Consider the following 26,400-nt stretch of genomic DNA (forward strand, 5'->3'; position numbering starts at 1 on the left):
TGAGTTAGTTTCCTTCCGACCAAACCGAAACGACTATTAAAATAAGCGACAGCGACACACAAAACAGGAACCCACCCGAAACCGATTCAACGAGAACATTAAACACTTTCGGTCGATGTGAACTCCCAATCAAAATCAGTCCATTCTCCTTGTATTTTTAAATTCACCACAGCTCCACGTTCATGTTCACCGTCACGTTTACATTTGCGGTGAGTTCACCGCAGATACGATTTCACGATGATTTCACAGGCATGACCGTGGAATGCTCATAAATCTGATATAATTGATGTTTTTCATGTTTTTATGCATCTCACTACTAAATGTAGCATCTGCCTTTCATTTGAACATGATTCCCTCACGATTTGAGTATGTATCAAGAAGTTATTATCGAAAAACAGTTTGTTCACGTTCACGTTCACGAGAGGTGTAAAATGCGCTTAACGCGGACTACCGTGATCAGAAAATCATTGGAACTAAATTTTCAAACAGTTGGTTCTCAGCCATCTTTTGACCGATTTTCACAATTCTTTTAACGGATGTCTTACCCATTTCATCTAGTTTCACCATACTGGTGAGTTATGTTTCTAGGGATGCTCATTTTTTCCCGAGAGGGGTGTGAGTAAGGATGGTTTTTTACAAATTATAGTAAAATTTACTTTACATGACATATTTCAATGTGAACAACACTTACAGGTTCCAAAAATGTTTTATAACACTATTCTACCATTGACTATACTATGTGTGAACAATATGTTTCTTCTGGACATCCCTAGCGACTCCAAAACGACTTCTATAGTTGATGATATGCAATTTTTGCCGAAGAAAACTACGAAAACCCGTGCCAATGGAAACCCGTCATGTCCTTGTCAGATCATAGAGGCCATATGAACGATATTTCACTTAGTTTTGCCTAAACCGGATGTTCTAGGTTCTCCAAACTGTTCTGGAGTTTGGATCAATTGGTCTACCAAGTCAACTGCGCTCGATAGCTATCCGAAATCGACCAGTCATGTCCATACAAGTCCGTAGAGCCCATGCGTATGATTTGCAGCTCATATATACCCAAACTCGATAGCTATCTGAAATCGACCAATCGAGCCCATACAAGTCTTTAGAGCCCACGAGTATGATTTGCAACTCTAGGATCTCCAATGTGTTCTGGAGTTTGGATCAATTGGTCTACCAGGTCAACTACGCTTGATAGCTATCTGAAATCGACCAGCCATGTCAAGAAAAGTCCGTAATGCCCATGCCATTTGTTCTAGGTTCTCCTAACTGTTCTAAAGTTTGAATAAATTTGTCTACCAGATTAACCAGATCATAACGGAGGAAATCAGAAGGATTTTCAGCGTCAATTCTGTAGGAACTTTCTGCAGAATTCTAGAAAAAAAAATTCCAGGTGAATTCCGCAAGAAACTTCTGGAAGTATTCCAGGAGAAAGTTCAGGAATAATTCCAGAAGAAACTTTCGGAGGAATTCCTGTAGAAACTTCCAGAGGACTTCCTGGAGGAACTTCCGGAGGAATTCCTGGAGGAGCTTTTGGAGGAATTCCTGGATAAATTTGCGGACGACTTCCTGGAGGAATTCCTGGAGGAACTTCCGGAGGAATTCCTGGAGGAACTTCCGGAGGAATTCCTGGAGGAACTTCCGGAGGAATTCCTGGAGGAACTTCCGGAGGAATTCCTGGAGGAACTTCCGGAGGAATTCCTGGAGAAACTTCCGGAGGAATTCCAGGAGGAACTTCCGGAGGAATTCCTGGAGAAACTTCCGGAGGAATTCCAGGAGGAACTTCCGGAGGAGTTCCTGGAGTAACTTCCGGAGGAATTCCTGGAGGAACTTCCGGAGGAATACCTGGAGGAACTTCCGAAGGAATTTCGGAGGAATTACTGGAGGAACTTCCGGAGGAATTTCTGGAGGAACTTCCAGAGGAATTCCTGGAGGAACTTCCGGAGGAATTCCTGGAGAAACTTCCGGAAGAATTCCTGGAGGAACTTCCGGAGGAATTCCTGGAGGAACTTCCGGAGGAGTTCCTGGAGTAACTTCCGGGGGAATTCCTGGAGGAACTTCCGGAGGAATTCCTGGAGGAACTTCCGGAGGAATACCTGGAGGAACTTCCGGAGGAATTTCGGAGGAATTACTGGAGGAACTTCCGGAGGAATTGCTGAAGGAACTTCCGAAGGAATTGCTGATGGAACTTTAGTAAGAATTTCTGAGGGAATTTCCGGAGGAATTGCTGAAGGAACTTCCGGAGGAATTGCTGAAAGAACTTCCGGAGGAATTCCCCCGGAAGTTACTCCAGGAACTCTACAGAAAGTTCCTCCAGGAATTCCTCCGGGAACTTCGGGAGGAATTCTTGGAGGAACTTTCGGAGGAATTCCAAAAGACTTTCTGGAGGAAGTTCCGAAGAAATTTCTGGAGGATTTTCCGGAGATATTTTTGGAGGAACTTACGGAGGAATTCCTGGAGGAACTTGCGACCAATTTATCCAAACTTCAGAACAGTTGAAACACCTAAAACCGGGTATTACTGAGTTTCAAATCATACACGTGTGCGGAGGGGGGCCCTCCTTAGCCGTGCGGTAAGACGCGCGGCTACAAAGCAAGACCATGCTGAGGGTGGCTGGGTTCGATTCCCGGTGCCGGTCTAGGCAATTTTTGGGTTGGAAATTGTCTCGACTTCCCTGGGCATAAAAGTATCATCTTGTTAGCTTCATGATATACGAATGTAAAAATGGTAACTTGGCTTAGAAATCTCGCAATTAATAACAGTGGAAGTGCTTAATGAACACTAAGCAGCGAGGCGGCTCTGTCCTAGTGTGGAGATGTAATGCCAATAAGAAGAAGAAGACGTGTGCTTCCAGGATTTGTATGAATATGATTGGTTGCTGTCAGATTTGCATCGAGCGCAGTTGACCTGGTAGACTAATTGATTCAAAGTCCACAATAGTTTTGAGAACCGAGAATATCTGGTTTGAGAAAAACTGAGTGGAATATCAAACGCATGGGCTCTACGGACATGTATGGCCATGACTCGTTGATCTCAGATAGCTATCGAGTGCAGGTGACCTGGTTGACCTGGACCAATTGATGCAAACACCAGAACAGATTGGAGAGTCTAGAGTATCTGGTGTGCGTATATCTAAATTACAAATCTTATGCGTGAAATCTTCGGTTAAGTATGGACTTGATTTATTGATTTGAGGCAGTTGTCGCGCACAGCTGACTTGGTAGACCAATTGATCCAAACTCCAGAACAGTTTGGAAAAAATAGAACATCTGGTTAGGATATAACTGAGTCGCATTTCATACGCGTAGGCTCTACGGACTTGTATGGACATGACTGGCTGATTTCGGATAGTTATCGACCGCAGTTGACTTGGTAGACCAAATAATCCAAACTCCAGAACAGATGGTAGAGGCAAGAACATCTGGTTTGGGTATAGCTGAGCTGAAAATCATACGCATGGGCTCTACGGGCTTATATGGGCATGACTGGTCGATTTCAGATAGCTATCGAGTGCAGTTGACATGTTAGACCAATTTATCCAAACTCTAGAACAGTTTGGAGAGCCTAGAACATCTGGTTTGGGCATATCTGAGCTGCAAATCATACGCGTGGGCTCTACGGGCTTATCTGGACATGACTGGTCGATTTCGGATAGCTATCGAGCGCAGTTGACTTGGTGGACCAATTTATCCAAACTCCAGAACAGTTTGGAGAGCCTAGAACATCTGGTTTGGGTATATTTGAGCTGAAAATCATTCGCGTGAGCTCTACGGACTTGTACGGACATGACTAGTAGATTTCGAATAGCTATCGAGCGCAGTTGACTTGGTAGACCAATTTATTCAATTTCTAGAACAGTTTGGAGAGCCTAGAACATCTGGTTTGGGCATATCTGAGCTGCAAATTGAAACGATTTGACCCCGGGAGAAATTGCTCGGTCCCTGAAGGGAACCCGCCCAAGCCCCAAGCAGCTGGTCTTGAGCCAACGGCCGCTTCCGGGGTGGGCACCAAAGGCCTTCTTTTTTCTCCCGGGTCCCAGGGCGGTATGAGTAGGGGAGAGTTTCGGATGTGGGAGTCCTAGTAACAAAATAGTATTTCAACTTACGGTGATTTATTGACTGAGGTGGGCGGCGGCGGGGTGTATCTTCAAGGGACGTCAAGCAATAGCCGCATATATCGATAGCGTCGTCGTCGAGTACGTTAGCGGGTGCCTCGACGGGGCGTGGTAGGGTTGGCAGGTGCACGCTGGGCACCACGAGGCTCCGAACAGACCGAACGAATCGGTCGATAGTAACGGATGTAGATGCTTTGGCTGGCGGTTGACGGTAAAGCTTGGTGTAGCGGGTGATCTGACTGTGCAAAGGCTTCAACGGATGTGTGAAGGAAAGAGCGTGATCCACCTGCGTCTGGCCGGTTGCCGACCGAAATCCTGGTGCCCGCAAAAGGTCGCGGACGCGAATAACTTGAGCTTGCGGCCGTTGGTAAGTTATCCATGAGATGCCGGGTAAAGGGCTTGTTGGTAACTACTCCTCAACTGGACGGAATTTAGTGGTCAACTTCACTAGGTGGTCGTAGAACCAATCTGGACTTCACACACGTGTCGGAAGAACGGAAGAGTAAAGCTCGCCAACAATCAACCCACAATACTCTCGCTTACAAAATATATTTTAACACAGTGATCGTCGTAACCATACTACTTTCGTTCGTTTTGGGCGAGCTCCAACCACCCAAAAAGTTCGGGCACTCATTATTTTCGTCCCCTTCGCCGTTTCAGTTTATCCGCCCTACGAGCCATCCGCATTCACACTGGCTCCCACGATCTGCGTTGCGTTTGGAGCGTTAGTTGTGCAGCCGCCCACCGCATTTGAATCGGACGTTATCTAGCTGAACAATAAATACTCCTACCATCCCACATCGTAATAGTAATCAATGTTACCGTATGGTAACAAAATCATACGCGTGGGCTCAACGGGCTTGTTTGGACATGACTGGTCGATTTCGGATAGCTATCGAGCGCAGTTGACTTGGTAGACCAATTGATCCAAACTCCAGAACAGTTTGGAGAACCTAGAACATCCGGTTTAGGCAAAACTGATTTCACTTAGTATTTGTGATTGTGAATTTCACTTAGTACCATTTGATTCAAACACCAGGACGATTTGGAGATCGTACTACGTCTCATGTGTGTGGATTTGAGACGCAAATGAGAGACAAATACTCGAAGGACATAATTGGGTTGATACCGCAGCTGGGGACATAATGAAGCCTTAGTTGATCCGGCAGACCATTTGATTCAAACTCCAGGATGATTTGCAGATCTTAAATCATCTCAAATACATGGACTTGAGACGCAAGTGAAAGACAAATACTCGGAGGGCATAATTGGGTTGATACCGCAGCTGAGGACATCGTGCAAGCCTCAGTAGATTCGGTAGACCATTTGATTCTAACTCCAGAACAATTTGGAGATCTTTAAACATCTCATATGCCTGGATTTGAGACGCAAGTGAAAGACAAATGATCGGAGGACCTAATTGGGAGCACCATGGAAGCCTTGGTTGATTCATTAGATTATTTGATTCAAACTCTAGGACATTTTGGAGATCTTACAACACCTCATATACCTGGATTTGAGACGTTAGTAAAAGACCAATACTCAGAAGACAAAATTTGGTTGACACCGCGGCTCTGGACATCGTAAAAGCCTTGTTTGATTCGGCAGAACATTTGATTCAAAGTCCAGAACAATTTGGAGATCTTAAAACATATCTTATATGCCTGGATTTGAGACGCAAGTAAAAGACAAATACTCAGAGAACATAATTGAGTTGAAACCACGGCTCAGGACATCATGAAGGCTTTGGTTGATTCGATAAACCATTTGATTCAAACTCCAGGACAATTTGGATATCTTACATTATCGAATATGCCTGTATTTGAGAAGTTTTTTGTTGGGGAATTAGAACTACTGCGTCCATTAATTTGAGACGTTAACAAAAGACCAATACTCAGAAGACAAAATTTGGTTGACACCGAGGCTGGGTACATCGTGGAAGCCTTGGTTGATTCTGTAGACCATTTGATTCAAACTCCAGGGCAATTTGCAGATCTTAAAACATCTCATATACATGGACTTGAGACGCAAGTGAAAGACAAATACTCGGAGGGCATGAGTGGGATGATACCGCAGTTGAGGACATCGTATAAGCCTCAGTAGATTCGGTAGACCATTTGATTGTAACTCCAGGACGATTTGGAGATCTTAAAACATCTCACATGCCTCGATTTGAGACGTAAGTGAAAGACAAATAATCGGAGGACCTAATTGGGTTGACACCGCGGCTGGGAGCACCATGGAAGCCTTGGTTGATTCATTAGACTATTTGATTCAAACTCCAGGACAATTTGGAGACCTTACAACACCTAATATGTCTTGTTTTAAGACGCAAGTGAAAGACAAATACTCAGAGAACATAATTGAGTTGAAAGCACGGCTTAGGACATCATGAACGCTTTTTTTTATTCGATAGACCATTTGATTTAAACTCCAGGACAATTTGAAGATCTTACAACTTCTCATATACCTGTATTTGAGACGTTAGTAAAAGACCAATACTCAGAAGACAAAATTAGGTTAACATCGCGGCTCTGGACATCCTAGAAGCCTTGGTTGATTGTGTAGACCATTTGATTCAAACTCCAGGACAATTTGGAGATCTTACAACTTCATACATGCAAGACTTGAAGACGGAAGTGAAAGACAAATAATCGGAGGACAAAATTGGGTTGACACCGAGACTGGGGACAGCATGGAAGCCTTGGTTGATTCGATAGACCATTTGATTCAAACTTCAGGACAATTTGGAGATCTTACAACACCTCATGTGTCTTGTTTTGATACGCAAGTGAAAGACAAATCCTCGGAGGACATAATTAAGTTGATACCACGTCTTGGGACATCATGAAGGCTTTGGTTGATTCGGTAGACCATTTGATTCAAACTCTAGGACAATTTGGAGATCTTATAACATCTCCTGGATTTGGAGAGATCTTACAATACCTCATGTAAGACGCAAATGAATGTATTTGAAAGTATCCTCACGATCAATAAATTAAGTGAAAAACTAGAAATTTAACAAAAATTCTTTTTACGTCACATTCGGTTTACGTCCCCCCAATAAGTGACTTAAAAAGAGGGTTGAGTGTATTCCCAATTTTGATCAATTTACATTAACCTATGATAGATTAGTCAAATTTTCAATACATGTTAACCAATTTGACTAATTTGGACAGTTCTGAAATATTATTATGTCTACACTGTCGTTATTACCCGTAATCATTTTTCAACAGGTGACACGACGCGTCGTGGGCAGATATTCCATTCACATAGTGAATCTTTCCTCTGACTAAATACATTCCAATAAATTCAATGATATTATCTTGTCATCGCATAAAACGAACGTCATCCACACCCTTCCAGAATCCGCTACGACCAACCGAACCATCGTCACGTCACCACATGCTACAATCGTTTCGCATTGTGCGGCATGAGAGAAAGACATTCACTTTGATGCAAAACTCTGTCAAAAGCCATAGTCACACGATCTGCCAGTCAGCGCACCGTAATTGTCATCGGCCAGATACGATCTCCCTCAAGAACAATAAAAACAAAGCGTGCCAAAATATATGAACACTTTTACAAACCCCCTCACGGTAAGCCGCGAAAAGAAGTGCTTTTTAGCGGACTCACCTACTCCCGGAGAGCGCATGATCCTATCGGTTGGCGCGAGGATCCTTCTGGACGACGACGACGATGGCAGCATTTTTTTTAATTGTTTTCGACTTTATTGTTGAACTTAAACATCTGACTGACAGTTGCACAATACTGATGATGATCGTAAATGGACGTGTACAAGTGCTTTCGCGAGGATGGCGAACCTTTTCATTTTTCGACGATGATGTTTGCGGTACTTCAAGCAAATCGGCTCGCTGTGGGGAGTCGTCTGGTGCTCGTGGCTTATGGGTGGTGAGTGGTTTGGTCGCCGCCAAGTGGCCCACTGACTCTGCTGGTGCCGTTGAAGGTTGCTCAGCGATGAAATCGGGCTAACGGTAGCCCGAGTGTCCCCTATTTTGGGTGGCACTTTAGAGTAAGAAGCTTTGAAACATGTTGGAAGCCTTGTTGAGAAAAGATATTTAATATTTATAGATATGTAATTATGGATTATGAGGCAGTCGCGTCTGTCTAGACTTTTACTTTTTCTTTGGCCATTATTCATCATTTTCTATTCCCAACTTTTCATAACTATTCTATTTACTATTTTTCTCATTTTCACATAACGCTGAATTTTTCATAGTTTTTATGTGTTTCATTCACAATGTTTTTATAAATTTGGTTTTTAATCATTTTATGTCATTCTATTAGTGTAGCTTTTACTTCAATCACGCCTTTTCTTTGTACTCATATTGTTTGACCAAACAGCTTTCGGACTGATATCCGTGCTTAAGAGCTGAAGCTGAAAGCAAATCTGAAACTTGAATTAGGGAAAGTACAAAGCGCCCGAACATATCCCAACAAAGGGGTGCGCTAACCTATAGCGAATGGAACGAACGATTTGCAAAAAAGCGACGAACCCAAATTTGTTTGAACTCTTATTTATGAAAAAACATTATTCCACCAGCTCAAGTAGATGTCTGTATTTATTATGCTCGCTAAATGACTTGTCAGTTTTGCTAATTTTGTGTATGTTATTGCATTTTTTTTTTCGTTTCAGGTTAGTCGATACGCTTCGCCGCAGGTGACGATTCGACAGTACGTCGATTACGATTGGGGACTTGTTTGGGTTTCTCTGTCTCCCTATAACAAGAATTGTGACGAATGAACTCCGATAGATATTGACAGTTTTCTCGTTGTCCCTAATTTCTTCATTTTTCTCGGACTGCTATTCGTTCAAGTAAGTAAGATACGAATGAACTTTGCATAATCGGCTCCGTATTGTAATGCGAGACTATGAGAGAAATGAATAAAAGCTTGAAGTTGGTTTTCACACCCATCAAGTGTCAGCCGATCAGCATCTATTAGGTGTGGTGTAAATAATTGTGTTTGTTTCGGTATTTGCTACACTCCGTTTTTGGAGACTAATAAATAATCTTTCTTTGCCTAGTGAACCTGGTATACGATCTGCAGCTTAGTGATTTGACAAGATATACGGTGCCATATAGGGATATTCGATTAATAAAGTTAATGACGGTGAAACAGATTTCTGTGGTAGACAGATAGTTATACGTACGCGGTTTTTAATAAATTAAACATGATCTAATTATGATGAATAGTTTGGTTGGCTAGTCTGGATTCGGCTGAATTGCAGGATAGAATAACAGAACAGAATTTGAATGGGATGTTTATTTTATATGCAAATCAATATTATCTGAGCACTGGATAATCTTAATCTTTGTTTCATTATTTCTAACCAAAAAGTACTCTGAAAAGATATTATTATTTTAGCATTTGATAGCCAGCGTAGTTCGGGTTTTGTTCACGTTGCAAAGGTGTTGGTTACAACAATAGCTGTATTAAAAAATACTCCATAACAAGGGTCATTACGGATCTTGTGTGTTCCTCTAGTTGTAGTATTTTTTGCAGATTGTCTTTAAAAAGCCATCTTCGTTAATTTCACCTAAATGCGTAATTTTTGATGGAAATTTCTCAAAAATACGAAACATGGTTGAGAAAGTGAACGAGCCATTGTTCCAGAAGACAAAACCAGGAGGGAATCGGCGTCAAAGAGAACCCATTAGTGGAGTAACACTGCACTTGAAGATCATTGACAACTCTGTTATTTACATGTCCTGCTGAAGCCACATTCTAACACCGATATTTGATGTAATTGCTCTACTTTAAACATTGGAAGATATCACTCGCAGCCGAAGAAGTTCATAGTTTTTCAGAAATTTAAGGAATTGCTCCTAGATTTCTTTGGTGTTTTGATCTGAAATTATTTCACTTGAAATTTCAATTAATTCAATTTGGAAAATCAAAAGATTGTTTTAATCTGTATATATATAAATTATGGTCTGTGTTCGTATCCGCATAACTAGAAAATAGCTGGATGGGGTTTCTTCATTCCTCCAGCAGATATGTTCATTATAGTTTCCGACGGGTTTACATGATCTTTCCTCATGCGGAAATCAGGAGATTTATTACATAAGAAACTGGAATTAGAATTCGTGAAAATTTTGCATAGGCAGTTCACTATGCCTGCCATGAAGGACGACGTCTGCTGGGTCAACTAGTTTCTTATAAACTACCTTTGAAAGTACTTTAATTTCTTGAACCTCTACATGAATTTCTTCAGAAACCCATTGTGAAATCCACCAGAAATTATTTCAAGAATTCATCCAAAAAATTGTACAGTGATTCAACCAGGATTTTCTTTTTAAATTTTTCCTGGATTTTCTTCAACAATTCTTTCAAATTATTTTTGAGTATAACTCCAGGAAGTCCATTAAGAAATTAATCAGAAATTTCATCGAACAGTCCCCCATGAATTTATCCTTAAATTTGTAAAATTAGGGGTTTGAATCAGAAATTGCTTCGCAAATTTCTTCAGAAACTTTTTAAAAATTCTTCAGGATGTACTTGTTTCATATGATCTTTTAAGAACTCCCTCGAATAATCCCACAAAAAATACATCGTGACCTCCGTTTGGAGGAATATACTGGAGCAGTTCTTGAAGGATGTTTTTGGGGCATACCTTAAGGAGTTTCTGGGGACATTCAAAACAAATTTCCGATGCAAATTATTGGAAAGCCTGTCTAGAACTTTATACAAGTATTCTTGAAGTAATTTTCGCGAAATCTCCTGGAGAAACTCGTGGAAGAGAAGGCAGGAGTATTTGTGGAAGAATTTCCAGGGGAGACTTTCGGAAGGAATTTCTGTTAATGTTTCTGTGGGCATTTCCGGGAGAGCTTCAAATAGGTATATATTTTCAGGAGGAATTTCTGCAAAAATTCCAGAACTATTCGTCTGAGGTTTCTCGAAGGAATGTTTTGGGAAACTTTTGGAGGGATTTCTGGATTAATTTCTGAAGGAATTCGCAATTGAATTTCCATAAGTATACATAACAAAAACTTCCGGGGCTGGGTGGGTGTTGCGCTAGATTTTCTTTGTGAGATTCGAAAGGAGTTTAGTCGAAATATCTGGAGAGTTTCCTAGAGGAACTTCCGGAGGAATTTCTGGAGGAACTTCCGGAGGAACTTCTGGAGGAACTTCCAGAGGAAATCCTGGAGGAACTTCCGGAGGAAATCCTGGAGGAACTTCCGGAGGAATTCCTGGAGGAATTTCCGGAGAAAGTTCTGGAGGAATTTCCGGAGGAACCTCTGGAGGAGTTCCTGGAGGAACTTCCGGAGGAATTCCTGGAGGAACTTCCGGAGGAATTCCTGGAGGAACTTCCGGAGGAATTCCTGGAGGAACTTCCGGAGGAATTCCTGGAGGCACTTCCGGAGCAATTCCTGGAGGAACTTCCGAAGGAATTCCTGGAGGGACTTCCGGAGGAACTTCCGGAGGAATCCCTGGAGGAACTTCCGGAGGAATTTCTGGAGGATTTCCAGACGAAATATTGCAGGAACTTCCGGACGAAATCTTGCAGGAACTTGCGGTCGAAATCCTGGAGGAAATTCCAGACGAAAGATGGAACTTCCGGAGGAATTCCTAGAGAAACTTCAATTGTAATTTTAGGAGGAAATATTGCAGGAGCTTCCGGAGGAATTCTTGGAGAAACTTGTTGACGAAATCCTGACGGAACATTCGGACGAAGTGAAAAGAAATGAAATCCTGAAGAAACTTCCGGACGAAATCCTGAAGGAACTTCCCGAGGAGTTTCTCGAGGAACTTCCGGACGAAGTCCTGGAGAAACTTCCGGAAAAGATCCTGGAGGAACGTCCGGACGAAATCCTGGAGCATTTTTCGGACGAATTTTTAAGAAGAAGAACTCCTTGAAATTAGTCCACGCCGACACACGCCGCCTCGCCACCGCCTCCGACCATGGCGTGCCGCCGCTAGCTAAACGCGATCTATCACGTCGCCGCCGGTAAAATTTTATTCGGCGCACAGGTCTAGTCCAAATTAGCCGGTGTTGGCCGTAAGTCGAAGCTCACTGACCATCACAACCGCATTCTTCTACACGCAAGGACAATGCCCTTAAAGTGTGCGAACACCACGGTCAGTACGCAAACCATCCGGAACAATATCGGATATCATAGTTGTTTAAAGGTACCGTAATCGGAAAAATATCATTTCTGCCAAGAATATGAAGAAGCGACTATAGTATGCTCAAAAACGTGTGGCTGAGCAGTAAAAGTTCATATTCATGGACGAGAGAAAATTGACCCGATGCGGGACCGACGGATGGGTAAGGGAATGGCGCAAATCAGCTACAGGATTCAACATGTGGAGATTATTCTGTTCCTGGAAAACTTTTCGCCTTCGATGGTTCAGCACATATGTGACTGTCAACCAATTTGTCTACTTTGATTATTATTAATTCGATTATCAGAATCAGTCCTACTTCGATGGTTTCAAAACCGATTTTGCTTCACAACGCTTATCTGTATTTGTCTCGTGTTCTGAGTGTCCTTCGCGCTGTTTTGGATAAAAACTAATTTAGCACAAGATATTTCAAGTTTACATGGAAATTAGTATGAGGAAATTGAATTTTCATTCTATTGATTACAGCGCCTCCTCAGTATGAACAGACGAGAAGGAATACTCAAGAGCTTGCACTCAACAAAAGCCGCATCTTAATTTATCATTCCAATTATTTGTAATAAAATTTAATCTATACCGTAGTTTTCTGAAGTTGCGTTACTCAACAGGCACGTGAAAGACAAATTCAGGTTTCTATGTTGCACCGCACGTTTCAGTGATGCCCTCAGAGAAGTTTAAAGATCATTACCAAAGATTCGCAACCTGTGTAAAAATTATTACTTACTATTGGGGCGAATATTAATGATACCGTTTTCGTTGAGTAAAAGCTCTTGAGTATTCCTTTGAGCTATATAGGGTTTTCTCTCACCTGAGCCTAATGAGAAAACGCCATAAACAGTACAATGGAAATTTTTGAAAAATTCAGTTTTTATCCAAATCAGCTCAAATTTTTGGGGGACACTCAGAACATGAGACAGAATCAAGTGAGCAAAATCGATTTTTTGAACCACCCTATTATACATATAGTAAACGTCAAGTGCGATCTAACTGTCAACAAAATTGCCACCGACTGCGAAGCAAAGTGGTGGTCATGTTATGGTATGGGGTGCTTTAGGTGCAAACGTCATCAAAAACTTAAGGTTAATCAATAGTTCTATGGATCGTTCTATTTAGGCCGATACAAATATTAAATTTATTTTATGTCCGACAGCTTTTGGCATGTACGAGGGGGGGGGGGATAAAAAAATAACAAGGAAACAAAGTCCAAAATGCAATTATTCCATGGAAAATTTTAAATTTTATTGGAAAATGATAAGAATGTTTAGAGAATCGCAAAGAATATGAATATTTGTAACATATTTATTCAGTAGTGAGTTTATCACAAACTTTATATAATTAAAAAAACTGGAACTTATTCTTGTAGATTTTTTTTCCCATTTTAGAAAAAGGCTGTTTTTGCTGATGAACTGATGAATCCATAACACCTAAATTTTCCATAATCCGTAACACCAAAGCAGTGCTAGAATTATAAGCTTTTGTTTAAGTCAAGTATGCAACTCAAACTGGTATAATCAATAGCGGCAATGGTCAGATGTACTTCTGAAATCTCATATGTGTTGTTTGAACATGGCTGTTTCATGACGTCCTTACATAGGCTCGGATTGGAGACTTCCCGGACTATACAATACTTAGGTGACGTCTAAAGTAGAATCGGTGGAGCACACCGTATCAGCATGCCCACGATATTGGAATGCCATGCTACTAGTTAGCGACCTCGGACAAACCCGTAGAGAGGATGCAACTTTGATGCTAAAGATGCTAAACTCATCCATACAAGAAACATGCGCGGATGAGCTGCGGGGGTTTCTATATAGTCGTAAGGATGTCATTCCCAAGCAACCAAAAGTTCGGATAAGAGGGGATGTTTTGGCTTCAGCAGCTCGCATTTTAAGTAATTTTTTGTATGGTGGAAGCGCAAAAGTGAACTTAGAAGTTCCGTTAAGGTGCTTGGAACTCAATGTGAACCAAAAGTGAACCAATTGGTTCGGTTAGGAACAAATTTAAGTAAAATCCGAACTTTTGGTTGCTTGGGTTTCGGCTCATGGACGGCGATTGCTGCCTGGGCGCATCCCGACTCCCACACGATCTGAGATGTCTTCTCAGGTGTCTGGTTGCAGATTTTCGTTTACCTTACTCCAAGCAAAGGTACGATACACTGAAAATAACCTTGTTTTCCGAGAGTTACAGTTCCAATTGATTTATGAAAAGTAAGACATTCTTCCAAACAGTCTCAAAATAAATCTTTATTGTTTTGTAAAAATAGCTAATCAGACTTGTCGTAAGACGAGTTTGTACAGTCCTATTGAATTCCACCACCTAATTGTATCTTGACAGATACGTATTTCGACCTCAACAGTAAGGCCGTCTTCAGTGTATCGTACTTGACTCGAGTTAAGACTCGTCGAGTCAAGTACGAGACACTGAAGACGGCCTTACTGTTGAGGTCGAAATACGTATCTGTCAAGATACAATTAAGTGGTGGAATTCAATGGGATTGTACAAACTCGTCTTACGACAAGTAAAGACATTCCACTAAAAAGCTCAAAATAATTTTCTTAGCTAATCAGAGTTACATAATACATAGGATATATGTCACATTGGTTTCTTTCTCAGCCCCATATACATGTGGTATTTATAAACTGGGATCCAATCGTCACACCTCACTCTCGTGTTCTGAGCACTTTTGGGGGCCATAGAGCGAACGTAAAAGATCTCCATCCTTGAATTGGGTCCTGATTCCTATTGACTTCATTTATTTCTCTGTTAGGGTTTCATTGTCAGGGGCCACCAGGTCCGAGTTGTAAAACGTTGACATCGCACAGTGGTGAAGATGCGACCCAAAAAGGCACCTACATATTTATTGCGGCTACTTACTGCGCCGTTCCTACATTTGGGAAAATCCATTCCTAAGGGAAAATCCATTCCTAAGGGAAAATCCACGACAAATCGAATGGTGCTTTTTTCATTCGCTGGAAATTATGGGAACTGGCCGTTTTGCCCCATTTACCACAAATATTATATTTTTTCTATGACAGCTACAATTTAAAATCAATTGTGGCTAACTATTTCTATGTTTTCTGATGCTAATTAAGTAGAAAATACTAATGGTATCTATTCCGACTTTATACCATGACTGGAAGTGGCCGTTTTGCCCCATTTACCCCTGGAATTGTATTTTTCTATGACAGCTACCATTTAAAATCAAATGCGGCTGATTATTTCTATGTTTTTTTTATGCTAGTTTAGTGGAAAATACGAATGGTATAAATTTCGGCCTTGGAAAATGACTGGAAGTGGCCATTTTGCCCATTTACCTTCGTTTTTTTCTGGAAGCTACAATTTAAAATTGACTTATTATTTCTATGTTTTCTGATGCTAATTTCGGCCTTGAATCATGACTGGAAGTGGCCGAGTAGAATCTATTCCGACCTTATACCACGACTGGAAGTGGTCGTTTTGCCCCATTTACCCCCTGGAATCGTATTTTTCTATGACAACTACAATTTGAAATTGATTTAAGCTAACGATTTCTTTGTTTTCTGATGCTAATTTAGTAGAAAATACAAATGGTATAAATTCCGGCCTTGGATCATGACTGGAAGTGGCCATTTGCCCCATTTTTTATGACTGCTACAATTTTAAGTCGATTGTGGCTAATTATTTCTGTTTTCTGATGCTAATTTGAAAGAAAATACAATTGTCGTATATTTCGGCCTTAAATCATGACTGGAAATGGCCGGTTTGCCCCATTTACTTCTTAAAATTTATTGCGGATAGCTAATTCTATGTTTTCTGATGCTTAAAGTAGCCTCACACCTCAGGAAGATTTTTCGCTCTTCTCAATAATTAAATTAGAAATAGTGAGGCGCTATCGATTTCAAATAGTAGCTGTGCTAGAAAAAATGATGTTTAGAGGCAAATGGGGCTCGCTTTTAGTTGTCAGCACTAGTATACGGCTTCTCTGGAAATGGATCAGCTAAAAATGGAGATAGTGCCTTCTTGAGTTCGTAATAGACGCTCAGTGACATCGCATTTGAATATCATCTTATATTTGGCAAGATCCGACCACGCATTTCTACGGGAGATTCACCATAGACCGACTAGAAGATCCAGCTGTGAAGAGATCGTTTGTTGAAGAATGTGAAACTCAGGTAATGGATGTTCTGGAAGGTGGCAGCGTAAAATAGAAGTGGGCGGCGAAGAATGCTTTTATCGAAACCCGTGGGTTCAACTTGGATGAGCTGCGCACTCAGCGAATAGAATGGATTACAGATGTAACCCGACTAGTGATTGAGAAGTGTATAGAATCAAAGGCTGAGGAACGGGAAGAATCAGAGGAGTAAAATACGAGTCCCGTCTACGGTATGTATCTCTGCAAGTGGTAATCGGGCGTTGCTGGAAGATATGACAGGGTAGCGTGGGTGGACATCCTGGCCGATGAAGAAAAGATGGATGCAACAACTGAAGATTATCGCCACAATAACTCACTGACTTGGGAAGCTGAAATGTTGGTTCGGTCACTTCGGAAAGCTTCTTCAAGTCTCAGCCAGCGTTCTTCAAAAAGCAGTCATCCGAAGCAGGAAATCTAGAGGCGCCGCAATGTCGATTGGCGGTTGGTGGAGGAGACCTTATGCTGTCTGTGATGTCTGTCTGAATCACAAAAATTTTTTTTTCGCCCCCTCAATATTTTGGGAAATTTGAAGGGGGGGGGGGGATGACATAAAATAAATTTAATATTTGTGTCGGCCTTATTTGGACATTTTGAAGGATAGCTTGTTAGCAAGCGCCGCTAAGGTCTGAGGGATGGGTTTTCCGTTAAAAAAGCACGTGGTAACTTACTTTGAGAGAAAATTGAATGATTTAGAATAAAGTATCAGTGTTGCCGAAATTATTTCATAATTTTCAGTTTACAATTGCTTGAATTTGCAGTAAACGGAGAACAAAAGAGACTGGTAACAATGGGAAAGAAATGTATCATTCGTGCAGTGGATCGGTGTGAGGGAAAACAGCAGCACCGACTGTGGTGATCAATGATAACGACCGACGGTCACGCGATGTAGAGTAAGACTGACTAAGACACGAAGCTTGCTAATCGGACTAATAAACAATCACTCACACTAATGACGTACGTAGGTACGAAGGGTATCACATCTCCCTTTTTTTATTTTATTTGGCATAGATTCATAACAGTGCTTTAAACCTTTATTTGACTCAAAAGTTTAACACCCAATGTTATGGACTATAGCGACATCTTGCTCTTGGCACCCGGGAAGATCTTCTGAGCAGGCTACTATTCTGGTTATCCTTCAATGGCTCGATAATCACCGATTCATTAACGATTGACGGACTGTTATGTTGTGGCTGTATCTGTGATGACAAATATGTTGATAAGACTTTGATTCATTTTAATAAACCATGAGTGCAAATATATAAATTTTTTATAATTACCTGATGTGGCCCTAGGACATGTTGTTCCTCATTTTGATTTCCCGTTAGATTGCTACTAGACGGCTCAGTTATCTTACGCAGATGTGACGTATTCCTCTCGTAACATTTCGCATTATCCTCTGACTGTACGGTGACATTTGAACCTTTCTTGTCTACCACCAGGAATTTCTCTTTATGAAAATCGGTGGAGAGTTTGTCTTTCGGTACTAGGTTTTTGACCAGAACTGTGTCACCGATATCTATCTCACTTATCTTTGCCCTACGCCTAGCATCCTCTTGTTGTTTTCCTTGAAATTTTTTCTGAGTGTCGCGATCACGGAAATCTGCGTCTGGAGGGAGTGAAGTGAGATCGTCCATTTGGGGTAGTTTGTATCTGAGTTTCCTGTTTTGAAGAAGTTCGCTCGGCGCCTTGCCTGTCACGCTATGGGGTGAGTTATTATAGAGAATCAAGTAGTCATCCAATTCTTTCTTCCAGTCTCCATACAACGCATTTGATATTTTGAGCCGTTTTAGTAAGGATCGGTTTTGGCGCTCTACCTCGCCGTTTGCCTGGGGCCAGTACGGTGTACTATGGTTTAAATGAATTCCGAGCGTTTTACAAAATATTGCGAATTCCTGCGAAACAAATTGTTTGCCATTATCCAAGGTTATGGTTTTCGGATAACCCCAGGAAAATCTTTTTCAACCTTTGAATCGTCTCTTGGGCCGTAATCCTATTCATGATTTCCAGCTCCATATATCTGCTATAATAATCTATCACCACCAGGATATACTCTCCGTTAGGCATAGGACCGAGGAAGTCAATCGCTAGATCAATCCACGGTTTCTCTGGCAACGTACGCCTAACCATCGGTTCAGGCGGGTTAGCACAATGTACCAAACGGCACCCCTCGCAGGAATCGCAAATCTTTATGATCTCCCTATCCATGTTGGGCCACCAGCATTTATCACGTAGTCGGCTTTTCATTGCTGATTGGCCAGGGTGGCCTTCATGTGCCAACTGACACATTCTATTTCGAAGGACGCTTGGTATCACAAGCTTGATACCACGCATAACCAAGCCATTAATGTAACTCAACTCATAATGGAACGGAGCATATGGTTTTACTAACGAATCACCCCAATTGTTTGACATGATTGCCTTTTGCACTGCTCTTAGTTCTTCGTCTGATTTTGTTTCCACAACAACTTCGGAAATGTCAATGGCTGCTGCTTCTTGTATGGCTTTAATTTCAATCTCAGTAACTTCGTCGAAGTCTTGAACATCTTCGCCACTCAACGAAGCTAGCGTTTCAGCTGCGACTCGGCGTATGTAAACCTCTGACTCTTCATTCCACGAAACGTCCTCCACATGAGAAGCGAGTCTGGAAAGACAATCAGCTAAATTCGCTGAACCCTTTCTGTAGACTACATTGAAAGAAAACGCTTGGAGTCTAAGAAGCCATCGCTCGATTCTCAGTGTTGGTTTGGAAGTTTTTGTGAATATTGTTTCAAGTGGGCGATGATCAGTTTCGAGCTCAAAAGTTATGCCAATCAAATAAATCCTAAAGCGTTCAACCGCCCATACAATGGCTAGAGCCTCTTTCTCAATCGGAGGGTATTTCATCTCCGTTTCTGAAAGGCTTTTCGAGGCATAACTAATAACTCTTGGTACGTTATTCTTAAATTGAATAAGGACTGCTCCCAGGCCCACGCCGGATGCGTCGGTTACAACTAGGGTTCGATCAGACGGATCGTAGTATCCCAAATAGTCTAGACTGCCAATCCGTTGTTTAATCAAATCAAAAGCTTTCTGATGTTCATGGTTCCAAACGTAATTGGTGGATTGTTTGACAAGTTCACGTAATGGGTGAGGAAGGTAGGAAGCGAGATACAAATGTCACCAGACCTAGGAAGCTCCGTAGCTCTTCTTTTGTCTTCGGAGGTCGGCATTCCAAAACAGAGCGAACCTTATCATCTGATGGCAGAACTCCTTTCTCTGAAAGTCGATGTCCTAAGAATACGACTTCAGGTTGTTTGAATTTGCATTTCTGGTGGTTCAATTGAACGCCGAGTTCATTGAACCTCTGAATAACGGCCCTTAATGCATTATCGTGTGCCTCCTCCGTCTCACCAAACACAATAAAATCATCGATAAACCCGATCTAAATTGAAAACAAAATATGAATAAGGCATCTAAACGAACGATTTTTTTTGTGTTCTTACCAGATTTGGACAAGTTGCCAACAGACTTTCCATTAAGCTTTGAAATAGCTCTGGAGCACAATTAACGCCAAAGAAAAGCCTCTTGAACCGGTATAACCCCCAGTTGGTTATGAAAGTGGTGACGTCTCTCCAGCATTCGGTTAATTTCACGTGGTAGTAGGATTCCTTCATGTCCAAAAGTGAAAAAAATCGGGCGTTGCGAATTCGTGGTAGCATTTCTTCAAATATTGGGAGTGGATGATTCAACCGATGAATCGCCTGATTGGCCCTTCGCATGTCGATGCACATTCTCAAATCTCCATTATCCTTCAATATCGGGATAAGAGGTGACACCCAAGATGTAGGCTTCTCCACCCGTTCTATGATGTCCTGCGTCAAAAGTTCATCCAATTTGGCTTTCACTTTATCTAACAATGGTACCGGGCACCTTCGGAGTGGTTGTATTACTGGTGGAATGCTGCGATCAATAGGAAGTGTAAGCTCAATGTCGGGAATACACGGAAAACGCTGTTTAGCTACGCCCACGTGATTGACGTTCGCTGATCCCAATCCAATACGAAGAACTCCAAGCTGTTGGGCAGTTATTTTGCCCAGAAGAGGTTGCTGTCCTTTTTCTATAACGTAGAATGTTGTGTTCAATTCCAGTTTCCTATCAGTTCCCAAAACTTCGATTTCAGCATCGAACACGGCGATCAATTTCAAAGGCACTTTTCCGTATGCGAGGAATTTTGCTTTTATCTAAACGGAGGTTGTTTGCTTCGACGTTGCACATACTCATTGTTGACCAGGTCGCGTCATCGATCAAATTATACTTCGAACCTGAGTCAATCAACATTTCTATGTTTACACCTCCAACTCTGCATTGAATAAGCTCGTCGTCCATATTACCAACGTTGTATACTGGTAGATCTTCTTCGTCTGATTCCACGTTATTTCTTTCTGTGTCATTCGGCGTTTCAATGTGCATCACACTCCTGGGTTTCTTGAAGACGGTCGTGTTACGGGAATTGAATGGATATTGTCGTTTAAAATGACCCGATGTTGGGGAGGAATTCATCGTTTCACAGTTATTGCTTCTACAAACAACTTTGAAGTGACCGATTCCATGGCAGCGGACGCATTTTTGATTGGTAGCGGGACACCTTTCACCTGCGTTATGCTGATTATAACCACACCTAGTGCAACGCGATGCCTTCTTTGGAAACGGAGCTGTTTGTCGAAAATTTCCTCTGCTTGCACTTGCATACATCGTCTGAACATCGGTAGACACCGGAACCGGGGATTTCCCATTCATCTTTGCTGCTTGATACTTGATCGCTTGATGCGAATTGACCACTTTTATGCATTCATCTAGTGCAAGATGCTCTCTCCAAAAGTTTTTCACGCAAATCACCTGGGGCGTGCTGAATGATTTTGTCCACCACTGCGATCTGTCGGTTCTCCTGGTTGGAATTCCCAAATGTGCACTTGTCCGCCTTCTGTTGGATGCGTTGCAAAAATTTTTCAATTGGTTCCTCTGGTTCTGGAGACATTGCCCAAAACAAGTACCTTTCGAAGCTCTCGTGCTGTTTTGGGGCAAAATAATTATCCAATTTGGCTTTTGCACTCGCAAACGGATCCGGGCTTTGTTCTGACTCGTTATCGGCTCCAGGGATTGAATCGAAAACGGACTGTAACTCTAATCCGCCCATTGCTAGCATCTGAATTTTCCGCATCGATCCATCCGTAATACTAGAAGCCTTCATGACGCGCTCGAAACCGCGAATCCACCCATTCCATACGCCGCGTACTTCCGAGGAAGGCAGGTGTTTAAATTTAAATTGCGGAAAATTGTATAGAGCTGGATTGAACGCCTGTGGTGCTTGTATAAACAGAAGTTCGTTCTGTTCATTTCCTCCCTAGAATAGATTGAGAAAAATTACGAATGTTTACATTTCTTTTTCTTTTTCCCTCGACGAATTAAATCATCGCCATGGCAGCATTTAGAATTCACACCATTGACCATTTAGGTTTCATTCACGATGAATTTAATCATCGACTTTTCATCCACACGTTGAAGATTCCAACGAATTCAATCATTGGCAAGCTTTCGACGAATTCAATCATCGACAACACTAAACAACGAATTTAATCATTGATTCACATTCGACGAATTCAATCATCGACATCATCAGTGTTTGCTTTCTCTTTCTTTTTTTTCCATGGTCATGACTTTTTTCCAAGGTCAGGAATGAAAAAAAAACATGGCGTGTTTGAACTTTTACTTGGAACAATCTTTTGCAGTTTACACTGTGAATCCAGCATGAATTTCAGTTACTTATCTGCGTTTTTACGGCGGCTTTGTTTCTGCTTCTATAACAATAATATCCACAAAAATAATGCGAAAAAATGCGTAATCCCTCTCGTCGCCAATATGTGGTGATCAATGATAACGACCGACGGTCACGCGATGTAGAGTAAGACTGACTAAGACACGAAGCTTGCTAATCGGACTAATAAACAATCACTCACACTAATGACGTACGTAGGTACGAAGGGTATCACACCGACCAATCAATCACGGATTGAGGAGATCAAAATAAACAAGTCCCACTGATTTAGGAATACTAAAACATAGGCGTTTCTGGAACAACATTGGAAAATATCATATGAGTTTTAGTGCACGAGGGTTACAAATAAACAGGGTTCGAGTGAGGATCGTGGTGCTGAAAAAGAAAGGATGTGAAATTCAAAAGACAAATAGAGTAGAGTGGGGCAAGAGTATGCACTTAGTTTTCAATCGATCATGTGGCCCTTATGAAGCAAGCTTCTGCACATCAAATCTGTGTCGATGATTCATATACTTTTCCTTTATGCTACCCAGTGGAAAAAATATTGAAATTATTGAGATTCGTTTTAGTAGAACCCTTATTGCAAGACAAGTGAAAAACGCACTCTTACCCCACCGGTGGGGTAAAAGTGCTCATCGGGTGGGGTAAGAGTACGCATTTATCCAATCATGTGCTTTAAGTATATATTAACACAAATAAGAGTTAATAACATGTAATTGATGTTTAATGAGCATATATTAGGGAATGTTTAAAGATTACGTAACTCTTAAAGGGGGAGGGGGTCCTAAAAATGTGCACTTTCATACGAAAACCTTTGTTTTTATATACAAAAACTACAGAGGTAAAAATATATATCAGGTTTCGCGTGGCATTTTCCTTAAAGAAAGTCCACCAATCACGTAACGTAAAATTTGGCTATTTCATCACCCCTCCTCCCTATTTTACACTATTTGTATGAATCCTCTAAAATTTATATGGATCGTCACACATCTCACAACCCCGCCCAGCTAAACGTTGCGTAATTTATGAATGTTTCTTTTGATTAAATGAAACTATCATTTAGATGAAATTGTGTTTTCGTACTATGTTTAGGTTTACAACAAGTCCTAATACAATTTCATTATTTCGTTTCAGTGCTTTGTTCATTAAGCCCTTTCTAACACCGAATTACTTCAACTTATCCTAAAAACTTGTGATAATTTCAAATTCTGTCTCTTTTTTCTTAGTTGTGGATCTTTACGCTTTGGAAGAAGTCTTATTTCGGCCGGAGATACGGGTTTGACATCATAACTTGAAGATTCATATGCGTACTCTTGCCCCACCGGTTCCTGCGTACTTTTACCCCACAGTCCCAAAAATTATTCAAGTAATGGTTTTGACTTCTTGGAAAACCAGCTGGATTGGTGTTCTGTACAATAAAGTACTCTATACAATAGGTTATCGAAATGGTATAATGTTCACCTGATTGAACGTATATATGGTAATGAAATACTAGTTGCGGAAATCCAATTATTTTTAGCAAAATGACCAAAAAGTTATCTAACTCCATATCTCCCTTGTTGTTTATTCAAATCATTTACAATTACACATGAAAATAGTTGGTCAGAATACCTACCAAACTGATGCAGTGCTGCTAGTTTATCTTTTTTTATTACTACAAAAAATCGAGAACGTACTCTTACCCCACGCGCACTCTTGCCCCAATCTAATCTAACACAAATAAGACAAATAAGACTGGAGGAATATCCGGAAGATTTCCTGGAGAAATATCCGGATGAACTTCTGGAAGAATATCCGAAGGAATTCTTGGACGAATTCCTGGAGGAATAACCGAAGGAATATTCGGTGGAATTCGGGAGAATTCCTGGAGGCATATCCGGAGGCTTTTCTGGAGGAATATCCATGGAGTTCCTAGATGAACATCCTTGGGCTTCCTGGAGGAATATCCGGAAGAATTCCTAGTCGAATAATCGGAGGAGTTCCTGGATTTCCGAAGGAATATCGATATGAATATTTAAAGGAACCCCTGGAGGAGCATCTGGAAGAATTCCTGGAGGAATAACCTGTGGAATTCCTGGAGTAACATCCGGAAGAATTCGTGGAGAAGAATTTCTGGAAGAATATCTCGAGAAATTGCTGGAGAAATATTTGGAAGAATTCCTGAAGGATATCCGGACGAATATCCAATGAAATTTTTGTAGAAGTATTCTGGAGAATTCCTAGAGAACATCTGGAGGAATTCCTGGAGAAATATCCGGAGGAACTTCTGGAGAAATATCCGAAGGAGTTCTTGGCTGGAGGTATATCCGGAGAAATATTTGGAAGAATATTTGGAGGAATATCCAGTGGACTGGAGGAATATCCGGAGTATTTTCTGGTGGAATATCTGGAGGAGTTCCTGGGGAGATTATACAGAGGAATTCCTGAAAGAATATCCGGAAGTATTCCTGGACCGATAGTTGGAGAAATATCATAAAATATTCATGTGGTTCATTTATTTTCTTTGTCATTTTTTTTTGGAAATATTCCTTGATGAATTTCAAAGAGATTGTCAGATGGGATAAGCGAAACTCCTTCCCAAATCCGAGTTATAGATATTTAGTTCGAAAATAGCGCTCAGACCTTAAATAGGGTCATATATCCTATTTTTACTTTGTCCAATACAATGATTCAAAACATTCTTCCAATCTCGTTAAGGAGTGGCTACTGTACAATGTCGAATCAACGCTCCCGCATCCTCCCCAATCTTCAGACATTGAGCCCATGAAAAATCTGTTAATTCGAAAAGAAAATCTCGTGTAAATTCTATACAGGGTCCGCAAATTGAACTGCTACTTAAGTGAGTAAAAATAATATGATACAAAATACGTATTGGGATTTAGTTCTACAAAACGTCGTCGAACCGTGAGAACGTCGTTATTTTCATACCAGGGATTAGGTCTTACGACATGATTAGACGCCGGCTCAAAAAGTAAAGAAAACTCAAATAAGGGTTGATTTCGAGCTCAGAACGCCCAGCCAGTTCGCCGGACCGGAACCCTATGAATTGCATTGTCTGGTGTATGTTGTAGGCCGGTTAAGCTCAGGGACAAAAAAGATGAACTTTACCCGTACGCCTTCAAAAAGTGATATGTTTTCTTGTAAAATAGATCGGACTATGGGCTCAGAAGTTATGGCCAGTTATTTCCATACCAAAAGTGCGTAGAAATTACTCACTCAAAAAAAACGAGAAAGGCACCACCACCGCTAGGTGGATTAATCTGGTTTTTTTTTGTTATGTCTGTTAATTCTAATTTAGCACTTCAATAGCCGGACCCTGTAGTATGTCCCGTAGAAATCCGAAAGTCTTTTTTTTCGTGGATATTCGATAATCGAATGCAGTTCATGTGAAACTTCGAAAGAATGTTAATTTCCATGTAAATTTCAACGAATATTCACAGTCTGTCTGTGTGTCTGTCAGTCAGTCTGTCTGTCTGAATCACAGAAAAATCTTTTTAGTTTTTGTTGGAAATTCTTTTGAATTTCCAGTTGCCCGAAATACATAAAATAAAGCTTAAACAAATTTACTTAGGGGAAGAGGCCCCAAAACGCCCCCCCGATGCAAAACGCCTTTTGTGGTTTCCCTCATATTTACCGTCATTAAGATGTCCGTAACAAAACTAGATCTAAAATTATGTAGGATAGGCGAAGAAAGTTTCAAAAAAGTGCATGGGAAGGTCGGAAAAACCGAAAATTTCCACATTTTGAAGAAACATCTAACATTTTGGCGAGGCAAAACATCCTAGTGGCAATAACCTACAAAGTACTTGCGTCTCCACGGACTATCCATACTAGAATGCTGATTCGCCGACGCATGGTACTTTGCTGCCTAGGTGCTGCCAGCTAAAAGGCGTTTTGCCTCATGAGTTTTCCGACAACTGAATATCACCACTTTTATGAAATGTGAATATTATCAATATGATTGAGATTTTTGACAATTTTTGAATGGCATCAACTAGCTATCTTGTTTAACTGATGCATAATGGAAAAATACCCATGAATAGCGTTACAAATAAGACAATAGAGCAATGTTTGCTTAGCTAGGGCTTATTGCCCCCCCTTCCCCTACCTCTCACACTTTGACCGCTTCTGGTTACGTTCGTTGAGAAT

General features: G+C 41.1%; 2 protein-coding genes across 2 annotated transcripts in view; one reads left to right on the forward strand and one right to left on the reverse strand.

Moving 5' to 3' along the window:
* LOC134223167 (inositol-trisphosphate 3-kinase A) overlaps positions 1–26,400 on the forward strand; it is a 456,141-nt gene that overhangs the window by 169,657 nt on the left and 260,084 nt on the right. The gene's annotated exons all lie outside the window — the stretch shown is intronic.
* Positions 17,501–18,366, reverse strand: LOC134227620 (uncharacterized). Its single transcript, XM_062709235.1, has 2 exons — positions 17,717–18,366; positions 17,501–17,635 (listed from the first exon to the last, which is right to left on the reverse strand). The coding sequence occupies exons 1-2, from the start codon at positions 18,071–18,073 to the stop codon at positions 17,501–17,503; spliced, it is 492 nt and encodes a 163-aa protein (XP_062565219.1). The 5' UTR covers positions 18,074–18,366.

The sequence above is a fragment of the Armigeres subalbatus genome, chromosome 3 (genome assembly GCF_024139115.2).
Source record: "Armigeres subalbatus isolate Guangzhou_Male chromosome 3, GZ_Asu_2, whole genome shotgun sequence".
Classification (NCBI taxonomy): domain Eukaryota; kingdom Metazoa; phylum Arthropoda; class Insecta; order Diptera; family Culicidae; genus Armigeres; species Armigeres subalbatus.